This window comes from Apodemus sylvaticus, chromosome 3, assembly GCF_947179515.1.
Source record: "Apodemus sylvaticus chromosome 3, mApoSyl1.1, whole genome shotgun sequence".
Classification (NCBI taxonomy): Eukaryota; Metazoa; Chordata; class Mammalia; order Rodentia; family Muridae; genus Apodemus; species Apodemus sylvaticus.
In genome coordinates, this window is record NC_067474.1 from 158,425,657 (window position 1) to 158,450,666 (window position 25,010).

General features: G+C 40.9%; 1 protein-coding gene across 1 annotated transcript; it reads left to right on the forward strand.

Annotated features, from left to right (window-relative positions):
• The first annotated feature begins 9,544 nt into the window (after positions 1-9,544).
• LOC127680421 (PRAME family member 12-like) lies at positions 9,545-12,098 on the forward strand. The gene is made up of 3 exons (XM_052175880.1): positions 9,545-9,831; positions 10,129-10,710; positions 11,483-12,098. Exons 1-3 carry the CDS (start codon positions 9,545-9,547, stop codon positions 12,096-12,098), a joined length of 1,485 nt encoding a protein of 494 aa, XP_052031840.1.
• The last annotated feature ends 12,912 nt before the right edge of the window (positions 12,099-25,010 follow it).

Below are 25,010 nucleotides of genomic sequence, written 5' to 3' on the forward strand. Positions count from 1 at the left end.
GTAGACCAGGCTAGTGTCAATCCCTCAAGGATCTGCCTACCTCTGTTTGAACAAAACACCAATAGTCCAGGCTCTAAGATCAACAATTGAAAAATGGGATCTTGTGAAACTGGAAAGCTTCTGTAAATAAAAGGACACTCTCAGTATGACCAAACTCAAAACTGCACATAGGGAATGATTGTCTCTGGCCCTACATCTAATGGAAGGCTAATATTGAAAATGTATAAAGAACCCAAGATGTTAGATTCCAAAAAAACAAATAACCCAATTTAAAAATGGGGTACAGTGCTAAACAGAGAATTCTCAACAGAGGAATCTTGAATGGCCTAGAAGCACTTAAAAAATGTTCAACATCTTTAGACATCAGGAAAATGAAAATCAAAATAACCCTGAAATTTTACTTTATATCAATCAGAATGGCTAAGATCAAAATCTTGGGCAACAGCAGAGACTGGGAAGGATGTGGAGAAAGTGGAACACTCCTCCATTGCTGCTGGGATTGCAAGCTGGTATAACCACTTTGGAAATCAAAATGTCAGTTCATCAAAAAAATGAAAAATTAATTTTATCTGAATAGCCATCTATACAACTCCTGTGCATAAACCCAAAAGATGTTCTACCATATCACGAGAACAGTTGTTCTACCATGCTCATAAAAGCCTTATTTGTAACAGACAGAGGTTGTGTGTGACTTGCATATTCCACTACATGGTGATCCATAACTAGTGATTGTTTTGTGTTTGGTTGGCTTTTGAGACAAGCCCTCACTATGTAGACCACAAACCTTTGAATTCCTGGCAGATCTCTTGATTTGCTTTCTCAAAATCTGGGATTCTTGATCAGATATTCTCAAGTGTCATGAATAAAGCTTTGCTTAGTGCATATTGAATCTTGTTTCTTTGCTCTTTGAAATATGATTTAGGGCAGTGGTGGTGCACGCTTTTAATCCCAGCACTTGGGAGGCAGAGGCAGGTGGGTTTCTGAGTTTAAAGCCAGGCTGGTCTACAAAGTGAGTTCCAGGACAGCCAGGGCTACACAGAGGAACTTTGTCTCAGAAAAAAAAAAAAGAACTATGATTTAGTTTATAGTACAGGCTAATCATAAATGTGTGGGAACTTATTAACCTCATCTTCCCAAATGGAAATATTAATATGCTGAGTTTATTTTAAAAGCCTTAGTATTTGGTGACATTACCTGTCACTATGAAAAATACTGATTTTGAAACCATAACAGCAGATGACTTTGACCCATTGTCATGCCTCAATTGTTATGACCCAAAACCTTTCTGGCATTGTTTTCCCACTTGTATATCTATCTGCATATATAAAAATAATTGCAAATTATCCGATAGATTCAAAGTGAAAAAGTGGATGATCACTGTATTACCATCCTGGTACTCAGGCTAGGGGGAGCTTGTGTTCATCTAAGTTGGTTGAAACAAAACAAAAGAGCACAAAAATGTGAAATAAGCATCATCCTTCCTAGCCGGGCAGTGGTGGCACATGCTTGTAATCCCAGCACTTGGGAGGCAGAGACAGGTGGATTTCTGAGTCGAGGCCAGCCTGTTCTACAAAGTGAGTTCCAGGACAGCCAGGGCTATATGGAGAAATCCTGTCTCAAAAAAACCAAATCCAAAAAAAAAAAAAAGCATCATCCTTCCTAAAATTAGTTTATTTATTCACTTTACATCCCAATTTCAACTTCTCTCTCCTACCAGACCCTCTAATGCATTCCTTCCCCATCCTTCCCCAAGCATCTTTCTTTGCTTGTCCTTTCTTTCTTTTTACTGGTGTCATGTAGTGCAGGCTGGCCTTCAATTCATCATCTTCTATCCATCAATTTCTAAATGATTGCTGGAAGCCTGCCTGACCTTTTGTGTTTTCAAGCTGAAGTTGGACACAGAGGAAGGAGGAGTGACGGATAAGGGACTGGAAGGAGCAGTGTTTGGGATATAAATAAATAAATAAGTTAATAATCAGTCAAACAAACAAAACCAACAACTGAAAGAAACCAAACAAACAAACAAATAAAAATCAAAGAGATTAAACTACCAAGCAGATCCCCACTTGAATTTCAGGATGAGCCCTGGAGGCACTCATAGACAGAAGGATCTGGACTTCAGGGACAGCTTTAATAACCTGTCACAAAAGTTTTCAAGTGAAGCTTCAAGAGCTAGCCCAAGCCTTTAATCCCAGTGCTCTGGATGAAAGACCTTGCCAGAAGGGCTCAGTCCCTTACCTTTTCTGTATGGAGATCAACTTAATGTGAACACACCCTATATACACCCCAGGCAGTCACTCCATGCAAGCCGCATAGGTCTGTTCATATTTTTTTCCACCATTGGAACACAAGATGTCGTATAAATAGCCCAGGCTATCCTTGAGATCACATTTAATCCCAGTACTTGGGAGACAGAGGCAGGTGGATTTCTGAGTTCAAGGCCAGTCTGGTCTACAAAGTGAGTTCCAGGACAGCCAGGGCTACACAGAGAAACCCTGTCTCAGGATAAAAAAACATTAGGGATTTTTTAGTTCCTTCCTTCTCAACCTCCTGAACAGGTCCCCAAACTTTAGCACAACTGACTCCATGGTGGAAGTACAATTCATGCCACAAAATCAGCTTGTACACAGCACATCACCCAAACATACAAGAAGTCCTGGTTTTCACCAGTATCTCAGTTCATTCTTTCCTGCAATGAGATCTTATCAACATAAGCACAGTCTATTTACATACATATTTACATGGACTGGAGGATTACTGAGGCCCAACTGTACTTTCTACTCATCATGGCAATGATTCCATTAAAAGCCAACATGGTACAGAAATGCAAGGGGGTGGCCAGGCATTGGTGGCACATGCCTTTAATCCCAGTACTTGGGAGGCAGAGGCAGGTGGATTTCTGAGTTCAAGGCCAGTCTGGTCTACAAAGTGAGTTCCAGGACAGCCAGGGCTACACAGAGAAACCCTGTCTCGGGATAAAAAAAAACATTAGGGATTTTTTTTGTTCCTTCCTTCTCAACCTCCTGAACAGGTCGCTAAACTTTAGCACAACTGACTCCATGGTGGAAGTACAATTCATGCCACAAAATCAGCTTGTACACAGCACATCACCCAAGCATACAAGAAGTCCTTGTTTTCACCAGTATCTCAGTTCATTCTTTCCTGCAATGAGATCTTATCAACATAAGCACAGTCTATTTACATACATATCTACATGGACTGGAGGATTACTGAGGCCCAACTGTACTTTCTACTCATCATGGCAATGATTCCATTAAAAGCCAACATGGTACAGAAATGCAAGGGGGTGGCCAGGCATTGGTGGCACATGCCTTTAATCCCAGTACTTGGGAGGCAGAGGCAGGTGGATTTCTGAGTTCAAGGCCAGTCTGGTCTACAAAGTGAGTTCCAGGACAGTCAGGGCTACACAGAGAAACCCTGTCTCGGGGAAAAATGAAAGAAGAAAGAAAGAAAGAAAGAAAGAAAGAAAGAAAGAAAGAAAGAAAGAAAGAAAGAAAGAAAGAAAGAAAGAAAGAAAGAAAGAAAGAAAGAAAGAAAGAAAGAAAGAAAGAAATGGGTAGAGGAAATAAAATAAGGAAGGAAGGAAGGAAGGAAGGAAGGAAGAAAGGAAGGAAGGAAGGAAGGAAGGAAGGAAGGAAGGGAAGAAAAAAAGAGAAAGAAAGAAAGAACCCCTAATGTTTTCTCAGAGACTTGAAGAATGCATAATGAGGGCCGGGCGTTGGTGGCACACGCCTGTAATCCCAGTACACTGGGAGGCAGAGGCAGGTGGATTACTGAGTTCAAGGCCAGCCTGGTCTACAGAGTGAGTTCCAGGACAGCCAGGGCTATAGAGAGAAACCCTGACTCAGAAAAAAAAATGCATAATGAGTTCAGGAGAGGCCTAAGTTATAGAGGTTTAATGTAGACAAAAAAAAAAAAAAATAGAAAATCTGAGAGCTCAAACTTTGAGGCAAGGTTTAATGAATACGCTTGAGATTTTGCCAGAACTTCAGATTAGCATTTTACTGATGGAGATATCAGGTTTTAGCAAGAATATATGAAGCTGGTTGTGCTCTCTCTATAGGGTGCATATCATGACACTCTATGAACCTCTGATTCAAAAAGTGTACCAGAATACTGAGAGAGCTCTGGAAATAAATGTATAACTAGATTTCACTCCAAAGTATAAACAGCTTCACCTCTCTCCCTCATGAGAAATTGACTGGTAATGACTTATTTGAAGTGCCTCTCACACTAGACCATGATGAATGGTAGATTCATATTCATACTTGATGCCCCAGTATAAGTGAATACCAGAACAGGGAAGTGGGAGTGGGGTAGCTGGTGAGCAGGGGGAATGGGAGGATGGGATAGAGTGGTTTTGGAGGGAAAACCAGAAAAGGTATAACATTTGAAATGTAAATAAAGAGAATATCTAATAAAAAACCTGGCTGTCTGTGCATGACTCAATCTAAAAAGTCTTTTTTTTCCTGTTTGTTTGGGGTGTTTTGTTTTGGTTTGCTTTTCTTTGCTTTTCATTGTTGTAGTCAAGACAGTTTCTCTGTGTGACCCTGACTGTCCTGGAATTTACTCTGTAGACAAGATTGCCTTGGAACTCATAGATCCAACTGCATCTGCTTAAGGAGTGCCTAAATTAAAGGCACAACCAAACGACTTCAATAAATCAGTTCTTGACATAAGTCTGCCTTAAGTTTCTCCCTGATTATGGATCTGATCCAACAACCTATACCATCAAAATGTGAAAATGGGCAAGTGGGTGGATTCTCAATTATTTAACCAGAGGCCGATTTTGGGTGGGAGGGTGTGACTACAAAGGGAGGGTTCAATGGAAAGGTATATAAGGAGTCAAAGCATCCAGTTGAAAAGTGTACAAAAAGTCTAAGACTCCAGAGAATATCCCAGAGTCCTGGTGCCTGCAGTCAGAGTCTTTCCCTGCCTGGGTTCAGAGACCTATCACCAGTATCCAGATCAGGTAAGTCCCTTAGCTCCATCAGGACACCTCTTCTCATGTAAGCTCATGTATATGGTTACTGATTTGTCTTTTTCTAGATGAGATATTTCTATATAACCTTGCCTGGCCTGGAACTCACAGAGATTCTCCCATCTCAGAAAACTGAGGTTTGGCTAACCATAATATTAATTGGATCAGTATGGTTTCTGTGGGGTTTTTTACACTCACATTAAGATTGTCAGTGTGACCCTGAATTCAAGGCAATCCATGCTGGAATGAGAGCTGACAGTTACCCAAGCGCCTTGACTGCTGATCTTGATGTCACTTTATTTCTGCCATTCTTGGGTGTGCCTTTAATCCCAGCAACAGGGGTGCAGAGGCAAATTGATCTTTGAGTTTGAAGCCAATCTGACCTATGTAGTGAGTTTCAAAACATCCAGTGATAAGACATGTCTCAAAAAATCAAAACAAGCAAGCAAACAAACAAAAACAGTGTTTGTAAGTGCTGAGTGACAATAGAATCTTGTCTGTTCTAATCGAGAGGGCTGGGAAAACTAAGCATAGTTTATCATCAAAATATAGACTGAGGTCTCTGGGTGATCCCTTCCCACTGGGATAAATTCACCCAAGATTAGTTAGAATAAGATAGAGTCTTTGGGAAACAGGATATTTTGGACAGACTTCACAAGATGATAGGAGAATTATAACTTTCATACCAAGACAAAACTTTAAAACTGGACAAAACATTTCTGAATTGGACATGCTGTGGTGGCATTGCTGACCAGTGATAGAACATAACTTTAATCCCAGCACATGGGAGGTAATGGCAAGAAGATTTGTGTGAGTTCAAGGCAAGTAGGGTCTAGAAAGTGAGTTCCAGGGAAGCCAATAATGCAGTGCTTTCTGTAAAACCCATGTTTCAAGAAACAAATCAAAAGAAAAAAAATTCTGGGTTGGAATGATGGCTCAGCCATTAAGAGCACTGAGCATTCCAGAGGTCCTAAGATCAATTCCCAGGAACCACATGGTGGCGCATAACCTCTTCTGTTATGTCTGAAGACATACTGAAGGTGTATACTGTACACAGTATACAGCTACAATATATAAAAATAAATAAATTTTAAAAAACTTCAATTATTAAATGAAACTGAAAAATTATGAGACAAAGAACTGTGACATTCAGAAAAAGTGGCAGCTAAAGAATGGAAAATTGTGTTACCAATTCCCCATCTGATAGAGGACTAATATCCAAAATATAGAAAGAACTCAAAACTAGATAACTAAAATCTAAATAATCCAACTAAAAATAGAGTATAGATCTTTCTTTTTTTTTTTTTTTTTTTGGTTTTTTGGATTTTGCTTTTTTCAAGACAGTGCTTCTCTGTATAGTCCTGGCTGTCCTGGAACTCACTCTGTAGACCAGGCTGGCCTCGAACTCAGAAATCCGCCTGCCTCTGCCTCCCAGAGTGCTGGGATTACAGGCGTGCACCACCACCGCCCGGCCAAAGAAATTCTTAAGAGATAAATCTGAAGAATAAGCAGGCATCTTCTGAATTATTTCTTACTATTTCAATATGCCTAGGTAAAACAAAATGAAACTTACTTTCCCAAGGCAGGGGTTTTTGTATAGCTCTTGCTGTCTAGAAATAGCTATGTAGACCAGAATCAAAACCACAGAGATCTGCCTGCCTCTGGCTCTATGATACTAGAGTTAAATGCATGTTCCTCTACCATTCCACTTAATCATAATTAGTCATTAATTACCAGCATTTTATTCCAGATATGGTCTAGCTTCATTGATTAATTACCTGTGACCTCTTTATGTAGATCAGGATGGCCGCTAACAATTGCCTCTGCTTCCTATGTGCTGGAACAATAAATGAGAATCAATATGCCTGGTTGTTTCTATATTTTTGGTTTAAAAACAAAACAAAAATCCCAGAGTTCCATATAACTAACTTTATTCACAAGGCAAGCCATGAACTTGCAATGGTCTTTCTTTAGCCTTCCTCATACAACACTGAGACTGGATCAATAAAAGATGCTTAATATGCTCATCTGGGGAAGAAAGGAATCTCTCTGAGCCATTTTGGCTACTTGCAATTCTGAGAGACTCTGTGACTGAGATCTGGGTCCTATCTCACTTTGTCAATGACTGAAGATGTAGATCAGCTTGGTAGGATTCTGAGACCCACAGGTGTTCAGAACATGACACCACTATGGACACCTGGGCCTTGGCAGATCCTTTGTGGCTTTTTGTTGCTGTCACCCAGATGTACCCCGCTCTGATACATTACCACTATGTAACCAGACTGCAGTGAAGTTCTTCTGTTCAGCCCTGTGCCTCCCAGAGGCAGGTGTACACCTCCAAGCCTGCCCTCTCCTGAAATAACTAAGGACCTTTGAGGTGACTTATCTGATTTTCAACAATGACTTCGGTACTAGGGCACAAGGCTAGATTACTGAATCCAGGCCCAGCTCATAACCTACTCCATATGCATCCAGCAGATTGAGAGGTGGAGGATAGAAGATGTGGATGTTCATGGCCATTCCTTTTTATATTCTATATGAAACGAGCCTGGAATACAGGTCATCCTGTTTAGGAATATGCAATATTCCTTTTGAAAATGTTCTGTGAGGATTAGTTTAATTGGTTGATATAACTGCAGTGGAAGGTTTAGAAGCCTAGGCCTCAGATGAGTCGGCAAAAATTAGACCCCTGAGAAACCTGTATAGAATCCACTCAAGCTCAGAATACCACAAGTATCCATACACAGTGGTATCAAGATTACCACTCATTGGCCATTGCAGGAATTAGTGGGAAAAGAAGGAGCAGGCTCTAGAATCACCTCCCCATGGAGGTAAGAAATCGGCTAGTCAACAATGTGTAGCCAGACCCAGGGCTCAAAGCACTTTATAAACTGTGAACTGAGACAAATGATAGGGACAACCTGAACCTGCCCCATTCTAACTCCAGTCAAAAGCCAGAAAAAGGTGAAATGACTGTTCTTCATCCATTCACTTGTGATTGCTTCTCAACAATCACTCATATGTAATCTTGTGTGCCTTGATGTCATTCATGCTTCTCCTAAGTACTGCTGCTTCACGAAAAGGCCCTTTCTGATCAGCACAGTAAGTCTCCCATGATGCAATGTGGGAAAGTAGAGCAAAAGAGAATCCAGGTGTTATGGCTCAAACCCACCTAATACTTCAGTTATAAGGAAAGATGATGCAGGGTCTATATAATGAGTTTAAACCAGCCCAGATTGTATGGTGAGTTCCATCTAAGACAGCCACAGTTACACAGGAAAACTCTGTCTCAAACAGAGAAGAAGCTTCCAAAATATGTAGTTCATTATGGTAAGTAATCTCAGAGCTCAGAGTTTGAGGAGAAACATCTTGTAAGCTTTGAGACCTTAACCAGAATCTCTGATTTTAAACATTCCCACATAGAAATGTGATTAAATCTAGCTAAAGATGTAAATGTCAAAATAATTAAATGAGTGGAGGCTTTATGACCCAATCAGGTGGTAGCTTGTTTCTGAGAGGTGGGCCTAAAAAGGTAAGGTGTGAGGAAATGTGCATATAAGGTTCAGTATGGCTGCACAAGACAGTCTGAGGCTTGGAGCCTGGAGTGACTGCCTGTTCCTGCTAGAATGGGAAAACCTGAAAGAAGTGTGAAGGTCAGGTAAGTCATTCAATCCATCAGGATGCCCCATCTCACCCAGCCAGCCAGCCTCCCATTTCATCTTAGTATTTTTAATATTTGGTTATTGTAATTTTTGATTCGTTGTATGGTGTGATTGTTTTGAAGTAGAAAATGTGATTTAACTCAGGTTAGCTTAGAACTCCATATATAGCTGTCATGAAAGACTGATTCTGCTGCCTCCCCTCCTAAGTTCTGAGACCTCAAGTTGTGCCATTTATAGAGAGCCAAGTATGTAATATTCAAGGACTTGGCCCATTGAGGAAGTACCTTATTTTCTTACCAATATCTTCAGTACACCTTAAAATTTCCTAATTCACAATGATTATAGATTTAGAGAGAAAATGAAAATTGTGAAACCCATGGAAGCATTAAATTGACAATTTCCACAGTTCAGTCTTCTAAACAACACACTACAGCTCAGTGTGGCTACAGGGTCTAAAACTTAAGGAAGTCAAAGTAACAAAATCCATATCACAGCTTCTACCAAACTGTTCCATTGATTTAATTCATATATAGATTGGGTATGGGACCTTTAAGTTTGCTTCTTAGGGTTATCAGAGATAATGTAGAGGGGTTCACAAAAAAGTGTGGAGTTCAGATCAACTGTCTTGATACCAGCTTCCCAGCAAGGGAGCTATAGAATGATTGGGTTGAAATGGGTGCTTTTGAATCTCAAGAAGGCCCTTAAGGGAAACGTGGCTCTTAGAAAAATAGATATTGTCTAATGGGAAATACAGGTTTATGATATTGCCTGAACAGTGACTGAGTTTGATTTGAATAATTAGTAGGGAAAGATGCAAGCTAAAATGTGTTTTACCTGAAATCTCCCTATTTCCATAGTATCTCCCCACAAGAAAGTCATAATGAACTTCAAGACCCCTCCCACGATCCAGCAGCTGGCAAAACAAAGCCTGCTGAAAGATGAAGCCTTGACAATCTATGCTCTAAAAGACATGAAAGAGGAGCTCTTCCCACCACTCTTCAAGGATGCATTTAGCAGCAAACAACATAACATCCTGAGGCAGATGGTGGCAGCCTGGCCCTTCCCATGCCTTCCTGTGGGAGCTCTGATGAAGACTCCTGACTTAGAGACCTTGAAGGCTATGCTGGATGGCCTGGATTTGCTGATGAGACAAAAAGTTCGACCCAGGTAAGAGACACCAAGGGAGCATGGGGATGAGAGGGAAGTGTATGGATTGAGGAAAGTATTCACAATGTGGTCCAAGTTGAATCTGAGACTTCTGATGTCACTATCTCTGAGGAGAGAAACTAAGAAAAGGGAAAGTGCTGTGTACAGCATAGCAGAGAAGAGATGCAGCAATATGCAATGAGTTTGTCCCAGTCTCTTCCCTCGAGGAATGGATTTAAGGGTCTTTGTGTTGTAGGTCAAATCTGTTTACACATTGTCTCTTCTGTCATCTGAATATTTTTCCCATTTGATCCACAGGAGGTGGAACCTACAAGTGCTTGATTTACGAGATGCCAACGATAATTTCTGGAATGTGTGGGATGGAATAGAGGATGGTGCCTGCCCTCCAGACTTTAGCGAGACACAATTATTGAGGAATCATCCCATACAATGGGGAACACAGGCTGTGACTGTGTGGATAAACCTTTATGTGAATCCCAGGCATACAATTGAATACAATGAATATTTTTATGAGTGGGCAAAGAAGAGAAAAGATGTACAGGTGAACTGTCAGAAGGTGATGTTTTTGCCCAACCCTCACTACAACCCCTGGCATCTTCTGGAAATAGTTGAGCCAAGTTCTATCCAGGAATTGGAAGTGTATAAACACTTCAACCTGGACACTCTTGCAATGATAGCCTCTGACCTGGGCCAGATGAGAAACCTTCAAAAATTCCTTCTCAATAATGTCCACATATCTTTGGAACAGTCTGGAAATAAAGACATGGAAGACCGGTGTATAAGAATGATCATTCCCCATTTCTCCAAACTCCACAAGCTCCAGCATCTCTATTTGAATGACGTCTGCTTTGTGAATGAACATCTGGATGAAGTGCTCAGGTGAGTAAGGATAGTGAGCTTTATCCAGGGGCCAGATCAAAGCCTATGTTACATGAAAGGTCAGTGCACACCTGTGGCTTCCCTGACAATCTTGGATTTACACAGATTTGACCTTGTGATACTCTACATCCTGAGTTCTCACTTCAGTAAACTCAGACTATCAGGTATGTGTCCATTATTTAGAAAAGTTCTTTGCTAGGATCCAGATGTAGCAAAAACAGATCTATGGAGGCTACAAAAGCTTAAACCACCTTCTGCCCCACGTCAGTTCTGTCCTGAGAACTGTATGAAGACTTTTGATCTGCTTCTGTCTCCCCATGAGTCTGAGGCCATCTAAGCACAGGAAGGGGCTGAGTAATGATTGAGGATCATTGGGGCTTCTGGGAACTCTGTTGACAGGACCAAGTCCATGCCATGGAGGTGGGCCTCATGCTCTCAAGTTTGTCACACACGGGAATGGTTCTAGGTCTTTCCAAGACAGTCCTACTGGGATTCACTTTCTGATATCATTTGTCCTCTGATGTAGTATTATGCTAGTAAGTGCAGAGGGCACTGTAGACCTTCAGGCAAAAGCAGTCATGATGGTGTTGTGTGTCCTCTGCTTATAGTGACAAGACTTATTGGGTACTCTCTATCAGGGAGCACTCTAATCTTGAGTTTCATTATGAGCACATAAAGACCTTAGACATAAATAGCCTCTTTTCTTGGAATCATTGCCCTCTGTGTACCTCTATTGAAGTTTAAGGAGATGATCTTCTTTGTCTCTCTTTAGGTGCTTAGAGAATCCCTTAGAGACCCTTGCAATCACTCGCTGCAAGCTGTCAGAATCAGATATGAGGTGTCTGTCCCAGTGTCCAAGAGTCTATCAGCTCAAACACCTGGATCTGAGTGGCATCGACTTTATAAATTTAAGTCATGAATTTCTAGGAAGACTTCTAAAACGACTGACAGCTACACTGCAGAAGCTAGAGTTGAAGGGCTGTATGATCACGGACTTCCAAATCGATGTCCTCCTGCCTGCTCTGAGCCAATGCACCCAGCTCACTGAGGTTGATTTTCAGATGAACTTCTTATCTAAGAACAGCCTGGAGAAGCTACTGCAGCACACTGCCAACCTGAGACAGCTGACCAAGGAAATGTACTCTGCACCCTATGAGGTCTATGATGAATTAGGTAATGTCCTCCCACAAAAATTTGCACAATATTGTTCTGAGCTAATGGTCACACTCAATGTTATACGTCAGCCAAAAGAGATCTGCTTTGTGAGTAACATTTGTGCAGGTTGTGGAGGACTCTGTGTCTACAACATGGAGGCCACACTATGTTTCTGTTGGCAACGAGAGTGGTCACTTCTGGACTCTGAGAAAGGAAAGCCAGAACTCAAGTGACTCATTCCAGATAAAGCATGTGTATTTCAGCATTTTTTGGAGGTACTTGGGAATGACGATTGTTTCATTGGGTCATAGTTGAAGGAGAAATACTGATCTGGAGAATGAGGGCTTAAATTCTGTCCAAGGTTAACATTACAGACCCACCTTGACACACTCATAGAGATTTGAATATGGTATTCACTGTTGGGTTTGCCCTTCACATATTCTTGTGTAATCTTCTCTCTGTCCCTTTCTTCCCAGAATTTTCAGAATAACATGCCCCATGTTTCAAGATTATATACACTTCAGCTTCCTGAAATCCTGATCAAAACACAACAAAGATTCTCTTGGAGAGATGGCTCAAAGTTTAAGATTGCTTGGTGCTCTTCCTGGGGAGGATTGTTTTATTTTTCATTCCCATGACCACCTGTAACTCTAGCTTCAGATGATCTGTCATTTTTTGGTCTCTGGGAAGACGTGTTCATTTCTGCACATAGACATACCATAAACATGATGAAAAAGAAATAAAAATTAATATATTTTAAATAATAAAATGAGTAACATTGTGGTGGTACATACCTTTGACTCCAGTACTAGGTTGGTATAGACCGCTGGCAGATATTTGAATTTTTGGCTGGCAGTGGAATTTGCTGGAAGATTTCAAGTGTTTTTGGTTGACAACTGTGGTTGCCTCTCAGGATATATACGTCCCTTGGGTTAGGGAATGTATGGATTCTTGCCATGACCTCAAAGAAAAAAGACTTAAAGTACCTTTGGACACAAGGTTCCTCCACTCTTGTTTTTTTCTTTTCTTTTTCTTTTTTATTAACTTATTTTTTAAACTTATTCACTTTACATCCCACTCACTGCCACCCTCCTGGTCATCCCTTCCCACAATCATTCCCCCATTCCCTTCTCATATGAATGGGTGCCCCCACGCCATTATTTGTCCACCCTGGCATTTGAAGTCTCTTCATGGCTAGGTGCCTCCAATCCTACTGAGTTCAGATCAGGAAGCCAAGCTAGAAGAACACATCCCAATACAGGCAACACATTTTGGGGTAGCCCCCATTCCAGTTTTGGGTATCACATGAAGACAAAGCTGCACATCTGCTCATATGGGGGTGGGGGGGGCTAGGTCCAGCCTATGTATGTTCTTTGGTTGATTGTTCAGAAACTGAGAACCTCAAAGGCCCAGTTAGTTGACTCTGCCCTTCATGTGCAGTTCCTATCCCCTTCTAGGCCCATAAGCCTTCATAATTTTCTTCCATAAGAGTCTCCAAGCTCCATCCACTATTTGGCTATGGGTGTCTGTATCTGTCTGAGTCAGCTGAAAGGTAGAGGCTCTCAGAGGACGAGAAGAACTTGTCTGAAAACCTAACAGTGTATCATTAATAGTGTTAGGGACTGGTGCTTCCCATGGAATGGGTCTCAAGATGGGAAGGGTATTGGTTGACCATTCCCTCAGTCTCTGCCCCATCCCCTGTGCCTGCATTCCTTTTTGTTGTTTTTGTTTGTTTGTTTGTTTGTTTGTTTTTGAGACAGGGTTTCTCTGAATAGCCCTATCTGACCTGGAACTCACTCTGCAGAACAGGCTGGCCTCGAACTCATAAATCTGCCTGCCTCTGCCTCCCAAGTGCTGGAATTAAAGGCGTGCACCACCACTGTCCAACACCTGCATTCCTTTTAGACAGGATACATTTTGGGTCAAATTTTTGCTGGGCAGTGGTGGTGCACACCTTTAATCCCAGCACAGGTAAGTGAGATGGATTTCATAGTTCAAGGCCAGCCTGGTCTACAGAGTAAGTTTAAGGACAGCCTATACCACACACACACACACACACACAAATCCCTGTCTCATAAAACCATAAAAATAAAATGGTTTTATTTCCTGGTGCTGCCGAAATGGCTCAGCAGGTAAGACTGCTCTTCCAAAGGTCCTGATTTCAAATGCCAGCAACCACATGGTGGCTCACAATGATCCACAATGAGATCTGATGCCCTCTGGTGGGGTGTTTGAGGACAACTACAGTATACTTACATATAATAAGTAAATCTTTTTAAAAAATGTTTTGTTGGTGGGTTGATGTCTCTATTGCTCCACTGGGGTTCCTGCCTGGCTACAGGAAATGCCCTCTTCAAGTTCCATCTCCCCAATGTAGTGAGTCTCAAATAAGGTCACCCCCATTGATTCTTGGGTGCCTCCATCATCTCAGAACTCTGTCTCCTCCTAGAGATGCCTCCCACCTGCTCACCCCTTTAGTTCAGTCCTCTACTCTTGAGGAACATCAGCACCTATTCAGAAAGCTCTTCCCAGTCTTTCTGGTCTTAAGACCTTCAGGAGAATAAATCTTCACAGCCATGTTTTCAGTATATGCTTTGATTTGTTATCATTCAGTGTATGACTTGTGTGACTCTGTGTGTGTGTTTCTCAGAGTATGTGAGTTTGAGTATGTATGTACTTATATAAGTCATGGTTCTTTAGAGTCACAGATTTTATGGAATATCTCTATATATTAAAGGAATTTATTGTGATGACTTACAGTCTGTAGTGCAACTAACCCAAAAATGGGCAGCCGTGAATGGGAACTCCAAGAATCTACTAGTTTCTCAGGCCCATGAGCTACTTGCTTGCACTAGTCTTCTGTAGAAGTATGTTTCTAGAGCTGTGCTGTCAAGTAAGTACAAGCAAACAAACAAGAGTGAATCTTCCTTCTTCTAATGTCCATATGTAGGCCTCCAATAGAAGGTGTGGCCCTGATTAAAGGTGTGTGTCACCACACCTGGATCTAGGACTTACTTTGCCCAGGGCTGCCTTGAGTTCAGAGACCTCTTTGCTTCAGTCTCCTGGGATTAAAGGTGTGATTTACCTTGCCTGCACCTAAGCTTTTCTTTCCCCCTCTCCCATACAGGGTTTCGCTGTGTAGCACTTGCTGTCCTGGAACTCACTCTGTAGACCAGGCTGGCCTCAAACCCAGAAATCCACCTGCCTTTGCCTCTCAAGTGCTGGGATTAAAGGTGTGTACCACCACTGCCTGACTACCTAGGCTTTACTTATTCACCATGCCTCTAGATCCAGGTCAGAAACTTCTGTCTTCCAGCCTCAAGATCTGGATCACAGGTGTTCCCTCAGAATCTTGATTGTAGTTTGTTCTAGATAAAATGAAGTTGCCAAACTGTAATAGCCATTACAGTGCTTATGTTAGTATGTGTGTGAGTATATATGAGGTTTAAGTGTGTGTGTTATGTATGTGAGCATTTCTCTGTGTGAGTTCATGTGTATGTGTTCTTATGTGTGGTTATATGTGAGCATTTGTGTGTGTGTGTGTGTGTGTGTGTGTTTGCATGTGCATGCCTTCCTGTGTGTCAGAAAAAGACTTGAGAGGGCCAGTTTTTCTTTCCATAGGAGGTTTCAGGGATCACACTATAGGCTATGAACTTGTGTGGCAAAGTCTCACTCACTGAGCCATCTTAGTGTTCCACAATCAGACTTTGTTGTCTAAGTGAAGAGCAGGTGAAAACTTTTCCCAGCAAATATTTTGGATGCTCTACCCACATGTCAGTAATACTCAGTCAGTGCTCAAGGAGTATGTGATCAAGGTGTTCCTGCATTTACCACATCCCTAATATCTGTAACCTAGTAATGGCACATTTGATGCTGTCAGTTTCATTAACCTTCTTGGACTAATGTGGGTGAGCATGGTGAGTGTATACAAATCTAATCTGTCACTCCTTGGGACAGTCAGTGTTTTATTAGAAGACCTGTGACTCCAACGGATCTTAAGAACCTTAAGGGTGGGGCAGTGGTGGCGCACACCTGTAATCCCAGCACTCTGGGAGGCAGAGGCAGGCAGATTTCTGAGTTCAAGGCCAGCCTGGTCTACAGAGTGAGCTCCAGGACAGCCAGTGCTATACAGAGAAACTCTGTCTCAAAAACCCAAAACCAAATCCAAAAAAAAAAAAAAAAGAACCTTAAGAGTCTTAGTCACAGTAGCCATCAGTCATGTAGAATGATGGATGCTGCAGTTTCTGGCTGATTTGAATGTTCTGACATCTGGTCCATATGTGATAATATATAATCTACAAAGAAATCCAGTACATTTTCAAGCAATATCCAGGAATGACTGTAGTCTAAAGTGGCACACAGAACATTAATTCCTTTTGTCTTTCCAGATAAAATATATTAACAATTGGTTTGAGTAAGTATAGAAAAATAAAAATAAAAACAAATGTTAAAATAAGGATTTGATGAGGGCAGGACTTGTGTATAAAAGGAACCTAGGACACCCAGTGCTGTTATACAGAGAAACCTTGACTTGAAAAACAAAAATTGAAAACAAAAATACATTGGATTTGAGAAGGGTATGGTTGTTTGGTATTGGAATCCAGAGTTAAGACAATGGAATCAGGTGTTCCAGAGCAACTGAAGCAAAATAGAGAGGTCCAAACAAAAGTTGATCGCATGTACCACTGTCTTAGGGAGTGTAGTGTCAAATGGCAGAAAGAAGCTTCTGGAAATAGACCACCAGCAAATCTTAGGCCATTAAGAGTTCATCTGGGAAAGGGCTTTTATGTGTGCAAGCTTGCTGAGGGGCCATACCGCAATGGTTAGAGGAGTCTCTCTAACTCCTCCTACAGGCTTGGGGAAAAGGTCCAATATGAACTGTAAGATGTAGGATGCTGACATTTTAACAACTTGACACAAAAGAGAGTCATCAGAGAGGAAGAAGCTCATTAGTGAAATGTCTTCATGAGACCCATGTATAAAGCACTTCTCAATTACTGATCAATTTGAAAGGGCCAAGTCTATTGTGGATGGTACTATCCTAACTTCTATAAGCAAGCAGGCTGTGCACGTTATGAGGAGCTAGCCAGTAAGCAACACTCCTCCATGGCCCCTGCATCAACTCCTGGTTATAGATTCCTGTCATATTTGAGTACCTGTCCTGATTTCCTTTGGTGATGAATAGTAAGTAATATGGAAGTGTAAGCCTAACAAAATCTTTCCTTTCCTACTTTGGTTTGGTGCCTAATATTTCTTCACACTAACAAAACCTCTAACTAAACAAGTTGATACCAGCATATTGGGGTACTGCTGAGATATACCTGACCATGTTTGGGGGAGAATTTTCGGTGGATTTTTTTAATATAGGGCTAGCAAAGCTATTGAGTGTTGAGAGCTCAATGGTAGGTTATTGAGGAGAATGAAAGACAAGATTAGGATGTTGAAACACTGCAGAAGACAGACAACTAGCATGTAAAGATTTAGAATAAAATATAAAGTTTCTATCAGGACTCCGTTATTTTGAATTGAGATTCTATGGTTCTAGTGAACTGAGGCAGAAGTGTTATTATTTGTGATTTAAAAGTTACCAGAACTACTAAAGTGAGTCTTTGCTTTGCTGGGATAATTGATGCTGGTCAGCTAGAGGTAAGAAATTTATGGTAAATGCCTAAAGAAATAGAAGGAGTCATAGAAAGTCTTCCAACCAAAAAAAGCACAGGATCAGATGGCTTCAGTGCAGAATTCTACCAGACCTTCAAAGAAGAGTTAACACCAATACTCTTCAAACTATTCCACAAAATAGAAACAGAAGGAACACTACCCAATTCCTTCTACGAAGCCACAATTACGCTGATACCAAAGCCACAAAATGATCCAACAAAGAAAGAGAACTTCAGACCAATTTCCCTTATGAACATCGATGCAAAAATACTCAATAAAATTCTTGCCAACCGAATCCAAGAACACATCAAAATGATCATCCACCATGATCAAGTAGGCTTTATCCCGGGAATGCAGGGTTGGTTCAATATACGGAAATCCATCAATACAATCCACTACATAAACAAACTCAAAGAACAAAACCACATGGTCATTTCATTGGATGCTGAAAAAGCATTTGACAAAAATTCAGGATCCCTTCATGCTTAAAGTCTTGGAGAGAACAGGAATTCAAGGCCCATACCTAAACATAGTAAAAGCAATATACAGCAAACCGGTAGCCAGCATCAAACTAAATGGAGAGAAACTTGAAGCAACCCCACTGAAATCAGGGACCAGACAAGGCTGCCCCCTTTCTCCTTATCTTTTCAATATTGTACTTGAGGTACTAGCTCGGGCAATTCGACAACATAAGGAGGTCAAAGGGATGCAAATTGGAAAGGAAGAAGTCAAACTATCATTATTTGCAGACGACATGATCGTCTACCTAAGTGACCCAAAGAGCTCCACTAGAGAGCTCCTACAGCTGATAAACAACTTCAGCAAAGTGGCAGGTTATAAAATCAACTCAAGCAAATCAGTGGCCTTCCTATACTCAAAGGATAAGCAGGCTGAGAAAGAAATTAGGGAAATGACCCCCTTCACAATAGCCTCAAACAGTATAAAGTATCTTGGGGTGACTCTTACCAAACATGTGAAAGAACTGTATGACAAGAACTTCAAGACTCTGAAGAAGGAAATGGAAGAAGACCTCAAAAAATGGGAAAACCTCCCATGCTCATGGATCGGTAGAATCAATATAGTTGAAATGGCCATTTTGCCTAAAGCGCTATACAGATTCAATGCAATACCCATCAAAATCCCAACTCAATTCTTCACAGAGTTAGAAAGAGCAATTATCAAATTCATCTGGAACAACAAAAAACCCAGGATAGCTAAAACTATTCTCAGCAACAAAAGAAAATCTGGGGGAATCAGTATCCCTGACCTCAAGCAATACTACAGAGCAATAGTGTTAAAAACTGCATGGTATTGGTACAGTGACAGACAGGAGGATCAATGGAACAGGATTGAAGATCCAGAAATGAACCCACACACCTATGGCCACTTGATCCTCGACAAAGAGGCTGAAAACATCCAATGGAAAAAAGATAGCCTTTTCAACAAATGGTGCTGGTTCAACTGGAGGTCAGCATGCAGAAGAATGCGAATTGATCCATCCTTGTCTCCTTGTACTAAGCTCAAATCCAAAAGGATCAAGGACCTCCACATAAAGCCAGACACTCTGAAGCTAATAGAAAAGAAACTGGGGAAGACCCTTGAGGACATCGGTACAGGGAGAAAGTTTCTGAACAGAACACCAATAGTGTATGCTCTAAGATCAAGAATTGACAAATGGGACCTCATAAAATTACAAAGTTTCTGTAAGGCAAAGGACACCATCAAGAGGACAAATCGGCAACCAACAAATTGGGAAAAGATCTTCACCAATCCTACATCAGATAGAGGGCTAATATCCAATATATATAAAGAACTCAAGAAGTTAGACTCCAGAAAACCAAACAACCCTATTAAAAAATGGGGTACAGAGTTAAACAAAGAATTCTCACCTGAAGAACTTCGGATGGCGGAGAAGCATCTTAAAAAATGCTCAACTTCATTAGTCATTAGGGAAATGCAAATCAAAACAACCCTAAGATTTCATCTTACACCAGTCAGAATGGCTAAGATTAAAAATTCAGGAGACAGCAGGTGTTGGAGAAGGTGTGGAGAAAGAGGAACACTCCTCCACTGCTGGTGGGGTTGCAAATTGGTACAACCACTCTGGAAATCAGTCTGGCGGTTCCTCCGAAAACTGGGCACCTCACTTCCAGAAGATCCTGCTATACCACTCCTGGGCATATACCCAGAGGATTCCCCACCATGTAATAAGGATACATGCTCTACTATGTTCATAGCAGCCCTATTTATAATTGCCAGATGCTGGAAAGAACCCAGGTATCCCTCAACAGAAGAGTGGATGCAAAAAATGTGGTATATCTACACAATGGAGTACTTTTCAGCCATTAGAAACAATGAATTCATGAAATTCTTAGGCAAATGGATGGAGCTACAGAACATCATACTAAGTGAGGTAACCCAGACTCAAAAGGTGAATCATGGTATGCACTCACTAATAAGTGGTTATTAACCTAGAAAACTGGAATACCCAAAACATAATCCACACATCAAATGAGATACAAGAAGAAAGGAGGAGTGGTCCCTGGTTCTGGAAAGACTCAGTGAAACAGTATTCGGCAAAACCAGAACGGGGAACTGGGAAGGGGTGGGAGGGAGGACAGGGGAAGAGAAGGGGGCTTATGGGACTTTCGGGGAGTGGGGGCGGGGCTAGAAAAGGGGAAATCATTTGAAATGTAAATAAATTATATCGAATAAAAAAAATTAAAAAAATATCTTTTTTTAAATCCATAGGATTTAGAATGAAACTATAACACATTCTAGACCATACCTGTTGTGTAGACTATTTGTCCAGCTTGAGGTTTTGACTAAACTGCACAAGGAATCCATGTTTGGTACAGAAAGAGATGCAAAAGAGAAAACTGAAAAGCTAAAGTAAACTTAAATTCCCCCACCAAAATTCACTTTAATATTTTATTATTGATTCTACTTGTTTTCCTAATGCTTTTATATACATATAAAAAACAGAAGTGGATAGAAAAAAGGTCACATGAAAACATACATTCCCTTTAAAAAGGGAAGAGGGATTATGGGACTTTCAGGGAGGGGGGATCCAGGAAAGGGGAAATCATTTGCAATGTAAATAAAGAATATATTGAATAAAAAAAAGCCCAGGACCAGATGGGTTTAGTGGGGAAGGAGAGCTTCAGAACAATTGATGCAAGAATACTGAACAAAATCCTGGCCCAGTGCAGACTGCCCTGCCCATTGCATGGGAGAAGGACAGTGCCATTATGGTGGAATCTGCCTGCCTTGGTGTGCGGGCTCCTGAGTGAGGAGGCCAAAATAAAACACAAATGAGTTCTAGCAAAACTTTTTACAGTCTATTTTCCACTGAATAATATGACCTCAATTTCCTCTGGCTGAATTACTGTCAAAACTACAATCTTCCAGGTCCTATGAGAACAAACAATTAAACACCGTGTACAGCTTTCTATTAGTTTTGCTATCTCAGTTTTTCATATTTTCCACATTCCTCCAAAAGAGAGTATAGATTCTGTCCATCAGAAAAATCACATTTTGCTACCATTTAAGGTTGTTTTTGTTGTTGTTCTAACTTGCTACTCTGCTACTATGATAGAATCCTTTCAGCAAAAGCATCTCAGGGAATAAATGGTTGTTGTGCATGTTTCTGTGAGATCCAAGTCCATCATTCTGAGAGCTTAGAATAGAAACTGAAGGTCGAAAATGAAGCTATAAAACTGAAGGATAAACACTGTTTCCTGGCTTGCGCTATTGCTTGGTCACTGTCCCATGCCCAGGCCCACTTCCTTAGCAATATATCACCACCCTAGGTGGAAGAACCTTCCCACAACAATCATCAATATAATCTCTCACAGATATAACAACCAGCCATTCTGATGAGAGTACACACTCAACTGAGGCTCCATCAGATGACTGCAGCTCTGAAATGTTGAGAAGTGAACACAATTAGGACACAGAGAAAATAATGAGTGAGGAAGTTGTAAGAACACAAAACCAGTGATCTAGCCAAATCTATTACAGGAGCCCCTGCTACCGCAGGAGGGAGTTGGAGTTGGGGCTGAGACAGAACAAAATGGGAACTGTACCTTGTTCATGGCAGGAAAGGATACACTAGAATGGGGAGTTCAGAGGCTGTGCTGCCCTAGGATTTGGCGTATTTAACCCCGTGATCTCAAGACAGTGTGACCAGAGATGTGGCTAAAACAGCTGGAAGGTGATGGAAAAAGCAGATTCCCCCACAGACGTGGAAGTAAGATTGCTATCCCAAGGAAGATATGCTGACTTTGCTGGAATGGATGAAGAACAACATTCCATCTACTGACAGTTCCAAGTTCAAAACTACAGAGTCACATATGGGAACAGTGTTGATCAGGAGAGTGGAATATAAAGTCTTTGTCCTTTCCACCCTGCAAAACAGGGTAGGGAGAGCCTGATTTCACCCTGGATGCTGACTTGAGCTTTCTGTCATGGGTTATATAGAGTGGATCTAGCTGTTAAATGAGAGCCTGGGTCTAAACTAAGCCTGAGTCTAGAGGTGCTGAAAAATTACTTTAGCAACAGCAAGACTGAGGAATTTCAATAAGGTTCAGCAACTTAATATTTTCAAAATTGCATGTCCGGCATTATCTGAAGGAACTAAACTATGGGGCAAAACCATCTGATAACCATGATGGGTTGGCTATATTTCTTTTTTTTTTCTGTATGATATCTTAGTTACCTATGTGTAGTTTAACCCTACTATTTTTATCTTGACTGGATGTTGACAAGTAAGGTTTGTCATGAGATGTTTACTCAAGTGGACTTAGTGCACTTTCAAAAACAAAATAGTTTGGACTTTACAAACTCATCTCTGTGCTGAGACATTCCTATTGGCAGATCCTCCCTGTTGAATCACAGGCCCTGACTGCCAGTAGACTAGTTACTCTGTAGAAAGATCAACCCCACTCTCTATTACAGTAGATTCAAGTCTCATCTGCCCTTAGCATTGTCCCAGAATAGTAGATGAAGATTCCTCTCCCCTTGTGCATGCCTCCTTGTTGATACAACAATCCCCACCTGCCTTTCTTTTCTCCCTCATTTCCTTGTCACAGTCCCCACAAAGGCAAAAACTTCCTGCTCAACAACATCAATGTGTGCCAGAAGACAAGGAAGGGAGTTCACAGAGTACCATACGATCTCTTATCACAGACCAAATTTTCACAGTTGCCTCTACCACAGGACTGTAACACAAGAAGTATCTTAACCTTTCTCCTGAGTATGTCTCCTTGTGGATTACTAATATCATCTCTTACTGGCCTCTTCTTCCTCCAGCTTTCAACACTAGCAAGCATTCCCCCTTGAACATACCCAACAAAGAGGTCTTTAAAAGAGGAAACACTCAGCCAACACTCTGCAAATCCACACATCAAACAGTAACCCAGAAACAAAACTAGCACCCAGACAAGACAAACTGAGAAACTGGTACCATGACCAATAATCACATCAAACACAGAGGTCTAGACTGCTTTGTTTCCAGATTCTGGCTATTACAAACAAGGCTGCTAAGAACATAGAGGAACAAGTGTCCTTGGAGTATGGTGGGGCATCTTCTATGTATATGACCAGGAATGGTAAAGCTGACTCATCAAGTGTTTCCAACTTTCTGAGGAACAGTCAGATTGATTTCCAGAGTGGTTGCATCAGTTTTCAATCCCACCAGAAATGGAGAAGCGTTCTATTTCCCGACAACCTCACAAGCATGTGTAGTCACTGGAGTTTTTTATCTTAGCCACTCAGATTGTTGTAAGGTAAAATCTGAAGATCATGGTTATTTGCATTTCACTGAAGACTAAGGACTTTAAACCTTTCTTTAAGTGCTTCTTGGTCATTGAAGACTTTTGTAACTTTGTATTAGGGGAAGGGTTGAAGAAGCTGAAGAGGAGGGAGACCCCATAGTAATTCTATAAGTCTCAAATAACCTGGAATCCTGGAAGTTCCCAGAGACTAAGTTGCCAATCTTGGCAGCATACACAAGCTCCTCCAGAGTCCCAGTACATATACAGCAGAGTTCCACTGGTCTAGCTTCAGTGGGAAAGAATTGAGACCCTTGATAAGGGGAATTCCTAAGGGTTTAGCGGGTAGCAACTTCTTAGAGGAAAGCTGGAGTAGAAAATGGATGAGGAACTGGATGAGGGAGCAGTGGATGAAATGTAACTTAAGAAAAGATTGCCAGGCCTTAAACTCACAAAGATTCTCCTTCCTTATTCTCCTGAGGGCTGCTTAACTAGAATATCCAAGTGTGTTCTCAATTACATCTGATTATTAACTGGGTCTTAGTAGTTTCTGTTGAGAATTTTTAAAAGATATTTATTGTTATATATAAGTATACTATAGCTGTCTTCAGACACTCCAGAAGAGGGCATCAAATATCATTTTGGATAGTTGTGAGCCACCATGTGGTTGCTCGGATTTGAACTCAGTACCTTTGGAAGATCAGTCAGTGCTCTTAACTGCTGAGCCATCTCTCTAGCCCTCTGTGGGGATTTTTAATTTTATTTAGTTTTGTTCTTCTTTCTTGAGACAGTCTCACTAAAAATGTCAGGCTGACCTTGAATTCTAGGCCCTCTACACTGGAGTGTCAGATGTGAGTTACTCAAAGTGCCTTGAGTGATGATCTTTATGTCACTTTAAGCCTGGAATTCTTTGGTGTGCTTTTAATCCCAGCAACAGGAAGGCAGAGGAAAGCTGTGAGTGTCAAAATAGTCAGATATTATATGCATCTTTTAAAAGGGCAAAACAAGTCTGGAGAAATGGCTCAATTGTTAAGAACACTCAGTGTTCTCCCAGAGGTACTGTGTTCAATTCCCAGAAACTACATGATGGCTCACAACCACCTATAATGGGATTTGATTCCATTTTCAGGGGTGTTTGAGGACAGGGACAATACACTCATATATATTAAATAAATTGATAGATATACAACTAGATAACTAATGTAAAACTAGCAAACATATAATACCAAAAAAGAAATGGTATTTGCATCTCCTCATTGATAAGTAATCTCTTATTTTAATGGAACTCAAAATGTCCTCAAACTTGAAGGAAGAAACCTGTATATACACATACGTGCATATATGTGTGTGTATATAGAGTATAGTTCTGTGTATATGTTTATGTACATTTCATCTTAATGGACATTACATCACAACCACAGTCTCCCTCCCTCGTCTCTTCTCATACCAACACCTGACTGCAACAGTAAGGCAGAGGGTGGATAGTATATAAGTTTAATGGCAGCCTAATTTATATAGCAAGTTCTAAACAGCTATAGATATGCTCTTTTGTCTCAAAGAAGCAAAACAAAGCACACCAATTAACAAACAAACCCAAGCAAAATATTTCTATCAATTGATACATGGTATATTCTTTTAATGAACCCAGGATGTATTCAAAATTTCAGGAAGAAGCCAGCCTTTCTTAATTAACTATTCAATAAAAAATTG

Bases quoted from the DNA above. Each gene is read 5' to 3' on its own strand.
- LOC127680421 (XM_052175880.1), top strand. From the start codon at position 9,545: ATGAACTTCAAGACCCCTCCCACGATCCAGCAGCTGGCAAAACAAAGC. The intron at 9,832-10,128 runs GTAAGAGACACC...TTTGATCCACAG, and splicing joins AGACAAAAAGTTCGACCCAG to GAGGTGGAACCTACAAGTGC. The intron at 10,711-11,482 runs GTGAGTAAGGAT...GTCTCTCTTTAG, and splicing joins CATCTGGATGAAGTGCTCAG to GTGCTTAGAGAATCCCTTAG.